The sequence below is a fragment of the Octopus sinensis genome, linkage group LG8 (genome assembly GCF_006345805.1).
Source record: "Octopus sinensis linkage group LG8, ASM634580v1, whole genome shotgun sequence".
NCBI classification, from domain to species: Eukaryota; Metazoa; Mollusca; class Cephalopoda; order Octopoda; family Octopodidae; genus Octopus; species Octopus sinensis.
Window position 1 is genome coordinate 38610957 of NC_043004.1, and position 11894 is coordinate 38622850.

General features: G+C 34.5%; 1 protein-coding gene across 4 annotated transcripts in view; it reads right to left on the reverse strand.

The window, feature by feature from the left end:
• Positions 1-11894, reverse strand: part of LOC115215224 (neprilysin) — a 107612-nt gene that overhangs the window by 15652 nt on the left and 80066 nt on the right. For all 4 annotated transcript variants that reach the window (XM_029784444.2, XM_029784443.2, XM_029784442.2 and 1 more), the window contains exons 14-17: positions 10955-11055; positions 7994-8052; positions 3584-3635; positions 230-297 (exon numbers count right to left, since the gene is read on the reverse strand). In XM_029784444.2, coding sequence (XP_029640304.1) covers positions 230-297; positions 3584-3635; positions 7994-8052; positions 10955-11055 — 280 coding nt within the window. The remainder of the gene's footprint in view (positions 1-229; positions 298-3583; positions 3636-7993; positions 8053-10954; positions 11056-11894) is intronic.

The following is an 11894-nucleotide window of genomic DNA, read 5'->3' on the forward strand; positions in this document are numbered from 1 at the left end:
CTGCGCCTGAACATGCACGTAAATGGACATGTGTACATACACACAGTAGTTAAAAATATTGCAGTACATGTCAAGTGAATTATATAACATGATTGACTATACGTCTTACTCTATCTTATCAATTATGTATCTACACACCATTGCTAATTTAAAATATTAAACTCTATGCCCGGTATGTTGCATTTAGAGGGCAATTATCAAGTAATACAAGTAAAAAGAGAAAACAAACCAGTATTGTCAAATGCATGCATCATCTCGTGACCAATTACTGTGCCAACACCGCCAAAATTTATTTCCCTGTAAAAAAAACAAAGTTTTGATATTTCTTACTATTATACGTCATACATTTTTCTGTAATGGTGTTAATATGTAGAAATTGTAAGTCTAGCTTTGCACAAGCAGAATCTTTAAAGTTACTTTCAATTTCCTTAGTCATGTGATGTTTTGTATGCCCAGTGTTCAAGGCTGACTTTACTTTTTATCTTTAAGAAGTAATATATGGGAGAAATGAATTACTTGGGTTGACCGTTGTAAACTTTTTCCAAGTCAGAAATGAATATCTAAATAATATGTTTAGTCGAGGCATTCAGTACATTTCACTGAGTGGAAATTATAACGCAGAACCTTAGTGTAACACTAATTTTTCGTATTCTTTTAAACTTGTGGATTAGACTTATTATTAAACGGAGCAGGCAGCATGATTTTTAAATCTCTAACATTCTGGTAATGATATTAAGGAATGAAACATTTTTTCACAGTGGCTTTTTCACATTCAGCAAATCCTTATTGAGTTAAATTAAACACTATAGGCAAGCATTAGATGTAATTTTGAGGAACCCAAAGCAAGAATCTCAAGATTCTATTTGCTGAAGGAACAGTGTAATACTAATGATTTAAGGAGAATATTTAGCTATCTTGTATGAATTGACCACCTCAGCGTCTTCGATGAAGAGGATAAACGACAAGTAGCACTGTTACAGACACTGCACAAATACATGGATCAGCAATTTGTATTATGAAAATGCACCAAACCTTCATGAGAGAAAATGGAAAATAATTAGGAAAATTGATAGAAAAACAAGACGATGATATGACAGATGCAATAGAAGTACAATTTTAGAGTAAAACATACAGTAAGAAATATGATTACAATGTGAAGGTAAAGTGGATAGACAGAACAGAAAACGAATTAAATGAGTAAACGAACAACTGGACATAGTAATTATTCCAAAGCTTAGATTGACAGCAGGGATTCCGGTTGAAGAGCTAAAAACACCCGGGCACGCATTAAGTTATTAAATATAAGTATGTGTATCAGTAGAGTGAAATTGTCCCAAATTAAATGAATAAGTGGAAGATAAGATTTAGAAAAGACACATTATGGCAATTATGTTTTTTTAAATGAGATTTATGCATCTTAAAAGAGCTGAAGCAATTACCGAGCTGACAGAAAGAGAAACAGAGAAGTAAAAACATGGATAAGATGATTATGAGAAGCTGCAAGAGATGAAGAATTGACCTTACAATAGAGTGTGTCGATTGCAAGGCAGTGGCTCCTATGTCTTCTTATCTTAACTGACAAGATGTGTTAACATGTACATGTTTAGTCTTGGTGTAAAAGATGGGCTAAAGCAATTAGTTTGCTTAATACTACAGAATAGCACGGCTATGGAAAATGAAAAACATGAAGATAGTGCCAATAATTGTTGGGTCCTTGGGAACAGCATCAGAAGGCATCAAAAGGAATATCAAGAAAATTGGTATAGAGTTCCCAGTAGAACTGTTGCAAAGTTTTACCTCCATAGTACGGCCAGAACAATCAGAAAAGTATTGGCCTGATGTAGTAGTAGTAGTAGTAGTAGTAGTAGTAGTAGTAGTAGTAGTTGTTGTTGTTGTTGTAGTAGTAGATAAAGAGGATAGAAAGCACCAGATAATTGACTTTACAGTCCCAATTGATGAAGCAAACCAATTTGAGTGGTATAGATAAATAGCAAAGTCCCAGGATCGAGCCATTGAATTACAGAGAGTATAAAAAGTGCGGGTGAAATGTATCTCAGTGGTTATAGATGCATTAAAAAATATCCCCAACGATATCAAAAGATGGATAGAGGGAAAAGACATAAAACCAGTTTAGTACAGCTCCATAAAACAGTGTTATTAGGGGCAGTTAGGATACTTAGAAGGGTTCTTTGCTCTAAGGTTATTTACTTGTAGCCCGATGTTAGGAATTTTTCTTTTCCAACAGTCTATTCTGTTGTGTGTATATGAATAATAATAATAATAAAAGTAATAATATGCACGCATATTCCATAGAGTACAGTCTGTCTGAGGTCCTTGTCACTTCACAAACACTACAAACCCCCGGTAGACACAATATCTTCAATCAACAACCTCACGATATTGTATACTGTGCGACGTCAATAGTAATAATAATAATAATAATAATAATAATATCAACAACAACAACAACAACAACAATAATAATAATAATAATAATAATAATAATAATAATAATAATAATAACAAAAATAATAACAACAACAATAATAATAATATAAAATGTACGGTCAGTTTGCAAGAGATTTGAACGCCAAGACAAATACATAGGACCTGTGGTTATGGATGAGGAGGAATGTTCTGAAGACAGAGACAGAAGCTCTCATATGCGCAGGTCAGGAACAAGCGTTAAGGACCAATTATATAAAGTGCAGATTTGACAACACTACCGATAGCGACAAATGCAGAATTTGTGGTGAGAGGGGTGGAACGATGTAGCACAACGTTAACGAATGCCCGAAATTGGCACAAAGCGAATACAAACAACGCCATGACCTATGTGTTAAGAATGATCCATTGGGAGGTCTGTTGAAATCACTGCATACAAAGAGCAACGACGTGGTCTGAACAAACCCCAGAAAGAGTCACCGAAAATAAGAAGTGCAAAATCCTGTGGGATGTAGTGATCCAGGGCGATCAGCTGACCAGACATAGGAAACCGGACATTGTCGTGGTGAATAACAAAGAAAGAAACGTATAATATTCGACAACAGAATCAATGTGAAAGAAGAAGAAAGAATAAAGAACTACTTAGATTTGATGTGAGTAATACGAAGGTTGTGGTCAATGAAGAAAGTTGACATGATACCGGAAATGGTAGGATACACGGAAATAGTACGAAGATGAAACAGAAGGTGTCACCGAGTAGAAGGAACAAGATACTGTGTGATTTTGCAATCCCAGTGTGATTTTGCAATGAGTGTGTGTGTTTGCGCGCAAATGCGTGCGTGTTTATTGGTGCATATGTGTGTGTATATATAAATGATATATCTTGAAGTGAATTCTATTATTTATAAAGCTAAAACCCCTTGGATAGAATAAGATAACAAGCTGTCTACGAGACTTGAAACAAGTATCTTATGAAACCAACAACACGGTGCTACTAATTACATTAAAGACACCCATGCATGTCTTCTATAAATCTAAACGTTTTTATTCACAAAACCGGGATACAGGAAATGTTTCATCCACGTATCGCAGACAGCTGTCGCGTGAAACTTTTTGTAGAACAAGAACAAACACTTACTGAGAGACATCCACATCGAAAAAGGGTGACTGCAAAATGGCTGATGGTATAGCTAAAAAGAGAAACAAAAAAAGTAATGTACTATATGAATGTGAGTGCTTGTGTGTGTGTGTGTGTGTGTGTGTGTGTGTGTGTGTGTCGAACTGATAAGGAAAAGTTTGACAGATCGACTCTGGCATAGAAAAAATTGTCTTGGTTGCATTAGATAGATAGATAGATGGATAAATAGATATATAGATAGATAGATATATATATAGATAAACAGACAGATAGATAGATAGATAAGTTTCATTATTGGCCACACAGGGCTGCACACAGATGGGACAAGTTACAAGGTAGAGCTTTTCTTTTGGGGGATGAAAAAAAAAACAAAAAACAAAAGAAACAAAAAAAAGGGGTGGCGTAGGTTTTCGATCAAGAGGGATCGTAAAAGGGAAGAAAAGAACAAAAAAATAAATAAAATAGATAGATAGATAGATAGATAGATAGATAGATAGAAAGATATATATATATATATGTATATATATATATATATATATATAGATAGATATATAGATAGATAGATAGATAGATAGATAGATAGATAGATAGATAGATAGATAGACAGACAGATAGATGGATATATATATATAGATAGATGGATAGATAGATAGATAGATAGATAGATAGATAGATAGATAGATAGATAGATAGATAGATATATAGATAGATAGATAGATAGATAAACAGACAGATAGATGGATATATATATATATATATATAGATGGATAGATTGATAGATATATATATAGATAGATAGATAGATAGATAGATAGATAAATAGATAGATAGATAGGAAGATATATATATATATATATATATGTATATATATATATATATAGATAGATAGAAAGATATATATATATATATATATATAGAGAGAGAGAGAGAGAGATAGATAGATAGATAGATAGATAGATAGATAGATAGATAGACAGACAGATAGATGGATATATATATATATAGATAGATAGATAGATGGATAGATTGATAGATAGATAGATAGATAGACAGATAAGTTTCTTTATTGGCCACACAGGACTGCACACAGATGGGACAAGTTACAAGGTAGAGCTTTTCTTTTGGGGGATGAAAAAAAGAAAAAAAAGGGGTGGCGTAGGTTTTCGATCAAGAGGGATCGTAAAAGGGAAGAAAAGAACAAAAAAAAATAAATAAATAAAAGATAAAATAAAAAAGAAAAAGAATAAAAAGAAAAAAAAAGAAAAGGAAAAGGAACAAAAGGAAAGAGAAATGAAAAAAGAAGAAAAAAGGGGAAGAAAAGGGGAAAAGGAAAAAAAAACGATCAATAGGGATCGTGTATCACAATGTTATGATATATGGTGTAAAGGGGAAAGCAAGTATGGTTTATCCGTGGGAAGAAAAGCCTACGAAAAAGACCACGGTAACCTTGGTCAATATTGTTATATGTTACCACATTTGTTTGCAAGTGGGTAACCCTCTGTTTTCAATTTCTGGGTTCATAGGATTATGCTCAAGGTGGCTTCGTCATTCATACGTGCCATCCTTGCTACATTCACCCAGATAGACAGATAGGTAGATAGACAGATGAGTAGATAGATAGATAGAAAGATATATATATATATATATATATATATATATATATATATATATCGATAGATAGATAGATAGATAGATAGATGATAGATAGATAGATAGATAGATAGATAGATAGATAAATAGATAGATAGAAAGATAGATATGGGCAGAGGATAGCACCATGGTGATAACCTACCTATAGTTGTATATTTGATGCAGCATAACAAAAAAGTTCAGTCTTAGCGTTGGGAATATTACTATTTTAAATAACTAAGCGTGTCAAAAAGCAAAATATACTATTTCGTAGTTTTTAGGGGTTTGGGATTTTTTCGTAGCTTTTCTGTTTGTTGTTGTTGTTGTTATTATTATTATTATTATTATTATTATTATTATTATTATTATTATTATTATTATTATCATTATTATTGAGTGAGAGAGCAATGCATGCCATCAAAGTGACACTGGGGTAAAATATACGAAGCCCAGTATACCCATCATGACTACCCGTCTGATAAGGGTACACCAGGCACATGCATCACAACCGTATGTACGCGATATGGTGATCTCATGAAGATAAACAGCGCATGACCTTGCAGGTGGGGCCCAGTTAGAATTTTCTTCAGGTCGAGTAGCCCATCCCGCTCAAAAGGTCCCTGAATAAGGATTGTTTAAGGATGTTGAACAAATCACCCATGTTTCCAGAGGTGAATTATCCAAACCTCTAAGAATTCCTTTCAACACACTGCTATGATGCTCCCCCACTACGTCTGCTCGTGATCAGAGATGCATATATCGTCAGCCACAAAGGGACATGCTCAACTGGTTAAGGTCAAACAACTGACAGGCAAATCTGTGGTATTGAGAAGAATATTTGCAGTAGTCCATCTTTTATACCAAGACAAAACAATGTACATGACAACACTTCCAATCAGTTAAGATCAGAAGTTATGAGAGCCACTGCCTGGTACTGCATCAGGGCATTTATTATTATTGTTGTTGTTGTTGTTGCTGCTGCAGCTGCTGCGGTTGTTGTTATGAATCCATCGTAAGTGCAGCATTCAATATATTACGAGACCAACAGTAATTAAAGACGGCGCTTTTTGGGTGACTTCGTGGATATGTTATATGAGACTTATCAATGTATTTCCTATTGTTCCTATTGTTAGACATGTATAGTTAAACAGCTAAATGGAGAAAAGCATTCATGGCGGTAAATAATGTATTAAAACAACTAGCAAGTTGGCGAATGGTCGTAACCGAAACGGAAAATTCCAACTCCTCATCACAAGCCACTATTCTTTTATTCTTTTACTTGTTTCACTCATTTGACTGCGGTCATGCTGGAGCACCACCCTTAGTCAAACAAATCGACCCGAAGACTTATTATTTGTAAAGTTACTAGTTATTCTATCGGTGTCTTTTGCGAACGCTAAGTTACGGGGACGTAAACACACCAATATCGGTTCTCAAGCAGTAATGGGGGGTACAAACACAGACACACAAATACATATGTGTGTGTGTGTGTTTGTGTGTATGACGGGCTTCTTTCAGTTTCCGTCCATCAAATCCACTCATAACGCTTTGGCCGATCCGAGGCTATAATAGAAAACATTTGCCCAAGGTGCCATTCAGTGGGACCGAACCCGGAACCGTGTGGTTGGGAAGCAAGTTTCTTACCACACTGCCACCCCTGCGCATATAAAGCCACACTTGCGCCTATACCCTACTTTTAAATCATATACAATCTCTGCTCACTGATGCAATTCAACAAGGCGCTGCGAGAAAAACCAAGATATAAATAAACAAATATTCATTTATTCTTTTACTCTTTTACTTCTTTCAGTCATTTCACTGAGGCCATGGCAAGTACGTACGTACATTCATATATTCAAAGAAACAATCACATGTAGTGTCTCGACTTCCACTGAACAAGCATTGTTTTGTCAATGATAGATATCAGCTCTTTTCTATATAAGGTGGAATATAATGTTACGTTTACGAATTTATTTTGCAAGATTCCTAATGTGAAATTGTGTATAGAAGTAGATATTGTTATATTTTAGGAGGATCATCTTTTTCTTGCCAAATAAACACACATATATTCGTTCTTCCCGTTTATTATTGTTATTATTTCAAGTTTTGTCCATAATCTTGAAATCTTTCGGCACACACCTGTGATGTCTTCAGCGACTATTTCAGCCCACGTGTCTCTTCCTGCTGTATTTAGTCAATTTTAGAATGGATATAATGAACATAATATAATAAAAATAATAAATACATGAAGAAGGAAGATACAGTGCATGTTTTCTATTTGGCAAGGAAGTAAAATGTCCATCCCAGAATATAACTATGTGGGTCATAATGGTTTCCAGCATATAAATTCTGGAAACGTAGTCGATAAATGTGAAAAGAAGGCTGTAATTATATATTTATCTGGATATACTCCCTGTACGTCCAGGGAGTGTGAATGTGTGCATTTATAGAACGCACAACACAATGTAAATCAGAACTTATAATAATCGGAAGAATACTAAGCCACACTGGGTGAATTAAGAATGCTATTGATAATGTGTTAATAACATGTGAATTAATCGTTAGATTGATAATAGATAGATAGATAGAGAGAGAGAGAGAGAGAGAGAGAGAGAGAGTCGAAGAGAGAGACAGAGACGAAATAAACCGCTTCCAAAACTGCATATTTGAGCAAGTGGTAGTCGTTACGTGTTGGATCAGAAACTCTCCCTCACACACAGCCTCTTACTCCTCCATGCATAACTACGTAAAGCTGAAAATTATATAAATTTTTATACATACATATTGTGTTATACATTGCATTGTATTGAGCGTTCACGTTAACTGTGTTGATAATGGCCCTGTATGATATAAAGCGAATAAAGTTGGTTATGTTACTGCTCGTTGTATCACGCTATGTGAAATTCTTAAACTAAATACATCAATGAAATATATCAAGTGAGAGGGATTTAGGTTTCGTGTAAATTAAATTGTTCCTAATATTTGAATCACATTAAGGGCGGCGAGCTGGCAGAAACGTTAGCACGCCGGGCGAAATGCGTAGCCGTATTTCGTCTGCTGTTACGTTCTGAGTTCAAATTCCGCCGAGGTCGACTTTGCCTTTCATCCTTTCGGGGTCGATAAATTAAGTACCAGTTACGCACTGGGGTCGATGTAATCGACTTAATCCGTTTGTCTGTCCTTGTTTGCCCCTCTGTGTTTAGCCCCTTGTGGGTAGTAAAGAAATAGGTATTTCGTCTGCCGCTACGTTCTGAGTTCAAATTCCGCCGAGGTCGACTTTACCTTTCATCCTTTCGGGGTCGATTAAATAAGTACCAGTTACGCACTGCGGTCGATGTAATCGACTTAACCCCTTTCTCTGTCCTTGTTTGTCCCCTTTATGTTTAGCCCCCTGTGGGCAATAAAGAAATAAATATTTGAATCGCTTATATGCTTGAAGTAAACCGCTTAAAATGAATTTGAATTCGGGGCGTAGAGTAATGTATATGTATCACAACAGAATTTTGTGGTGTTACTAGACAAACTCTTCTGAAATCCACTGACCTTCTACACTTTAAGTTTAATTAATAATATACGCAAGATCCCATAATGCTGTTGATTTGAATAGTCGATTAGACTGGACCGCTGGTACTTATTTATGTGATCTTCTTGCATGAAAGCAATGTGGACTTCAGGAACAAAGCTTTATATTCAGAACATAAAGAGATTGTTGTGGGGATCTATTAACGAGGATAAGAAAGAATATAGGCACATAATGTTTTAAATGTGCATAGTAAAATTTGACTTGAATATATTCACTCTGTTCAACTTTTCACTTCCCCAAATTTGAATTGAAGTTTGTAATATATTAAAACTTCACATAAACTATGTAACTTTTAAAGAAGTACTCTCCTCCTGAAACGAAGTATATTCAAGTTATGTGCTTTGTCAAACTGAACTCAGTTTTTATTCAAAAACGGTTTACATACATGGACACTTTATGACGTTGTAACCAAGTTGAATTTTACAGGGAATCAAAAAACACGATTGAGTAATTTATCCCCCGCCCTGCAAAAAGAAAAATTTAAATGTCTAGATTTTAGAAAAGAAATTTTGCTTCGTAGTTGTGGTAACATAATAACGCTCTTTCAGAAGGCTGTAGACAGCTTGTCCATTAAATTTCTTCCTAACCCAGCCAAACTAAACTTTCATACTTGGTCATTATTTCTCCTCTTAGTAGTAGTTACAGCTGACTGAATTGATACAACTTTGGAAAATTTTTCATCATCTATAATCTGTCTTCGTAAAAATACGGGCAGAGACAAGACCGTGTGGTTAAAACAGTTGCTTCGAATCCACGTGGTTTACTTTGTGATATCACCGTCCGGCGTTTAAAGGGGATGTCTTCTTCAATAAGCTTGTTTTTTTCAATGCTTTCTGTGTGTTTAATATCACTGACGGAAATTGTAGAAAATCCCTTAAGTGGTAGATTTAACCGTCGTTAGATTAATGAACTCTACTTAGCCATTTGGGGATTTTTTAGTTAGATCACCATTGTGAGGATAACCTCCCTCGTTAATCCAGTCGGATATGGAGGCTCACACACAAAACCTTGAACGCTGCCTGTACTCTTTTTATTCGGTATTAATGAATTTATAACCCACCAAGTTGCTACATATAAATAGGTAGAGGTACAAGGATAATCGCTGTAAAATGGCAAAAGAGGATCTTTAACTCTTTTTTCTATACAGCTTGTAGACAGATAACTCATCAATATTTGTGCAGGTTCCTCCATTACAAAAAAGATTTTTATCTTTTATTTAATATTATCCATTGTGTTTTTGCCTTCCGATTATCTTTCGTGGTTCCTTGTATGGTGCAAACTCATGAAAAGAAACATATTTTTAAACAGGGGCAAAATCAACTAGGCCGATACGGTTAAATTGATGAACTACCAACATCACCAGTACTAAAATTAATAATATTTATGTCTCTTAGTAATTTACATAACTGTTTGCTTTGATTTATCTGAGCAATAGCTTCCAAACTCGTTCCATAGTTCACACGTCAGAAATGGAAAAGCCATTTAAACTACGATGACAATTTATATCACATTAAAATATTTCCTTGAGAAATGAAACGGAAAATTCGATGTTCATTAGCCTTAATATATTTAATTATGGTTAATTTTGAACAGTATTAAGGTAGCGAGCTGGCAGAATCTTTAGCTCGCCCTTGCGTCCTGAGTTCAAATTTAGCCGGCGTTGATATTACCTTTCATCTCTTTCGGGCATGGATAACGTAAGAACCAACTGAACACTCGGGTCGATGTAATCAACTTAGCCACTTTTGCAAACCTGTTGGTTTTGTGCCAAACTTTGAAACCAGTAATGGGGAGCATTATTGACAATCTAGTAAAGGAAGTTAAGTTACTCTGAGTAAAGTCGACGCTGAATCTGGATTTAATTGAAATGAAGAAAATTTCAAGAAGCTATTCGAATTTCCTTATAGTTATATGAATATAATTTGATAATTGTTTTTTTTTTACATAATGACTGGAATAGCTGTCGATTCTGGGACTATCGTGAAAGCCGTTGTTATCAACATCATAATCATCACCATACTCCTTGTAATTATCGTTATTGTCGTCATTATTTTGCCAAAGTTACCTTATTAGTGTATTGAGGAAGTTCATAGTGGATTTGCGCACAGAACCGTGAAACAAGTAAATGTTTCAGTACTACTGATAAAGTAAAAACTTACGAATCTTCTGAGAGCGTTTCACTAAATGACTTCATTTTCCTCCTCATAAGGGCTTTATTGTATTCGAAGATGTTATCATACAAGCTGTCGTCCACAGTTACCTAAATACATTAAGAAATAACATAAATACAATCATTTGTTGGAATTAGTGAAATGAAAGGAAGTGACGTAATTTTTTGCAAGAAACCGCATAGAATTGAATATATTGTTTGAAACTTGCAACAGCTTCATTTTATTGCATCATGGATTTTTCGACGACAGATTTTCAAGGTGTTGGCCATATTTAAAATAGTGAGGCTTCACAGAATATACGTAACTGTAAACTAAAAGTGAAATAAATTAACATTCTAATGGGCAGTAAATGGCTAAAATTATCTCAAGAGCTTGGAACAAGAAACTGGAATATACTCCACAGCGTGTCGATGGATTGGGTATTCATATGTAAGTGTACATGTTTGTATAATTGTGTGTACGTCGCTAAATCTTCATTTTATTAATTATGAGACTAATTCGATTAACATTAGTATCTATCGAATATACATATAGATGTACAAATTTATATATAAAATACTAAAGCCATAAATGTTCACCTGAAAATATATATTCTATTTTACATCTGGTTTATCGGAAACTACAAAAAATTTGGTAATACCTAATTTATAATACGGCAAAAACAAAAGAAGGAATAAATGGACAATCAAATATATACATATATACTGTACACACATACACACACACTCGCGAGCACACACACACCCACGCACGCACACATACACACATATATATGTTCAGGAGGCAGTGAAAAATTGTCGTCTAAATTATGCAAAACTTAAAATAACACTGACATCTCATTTTAATAGATATATTTACCAAAATTATATAAAAATATCTTCAAATACTAAAGGGTAAATTTATTCAATAAAATCGCCATTTGCTTCAA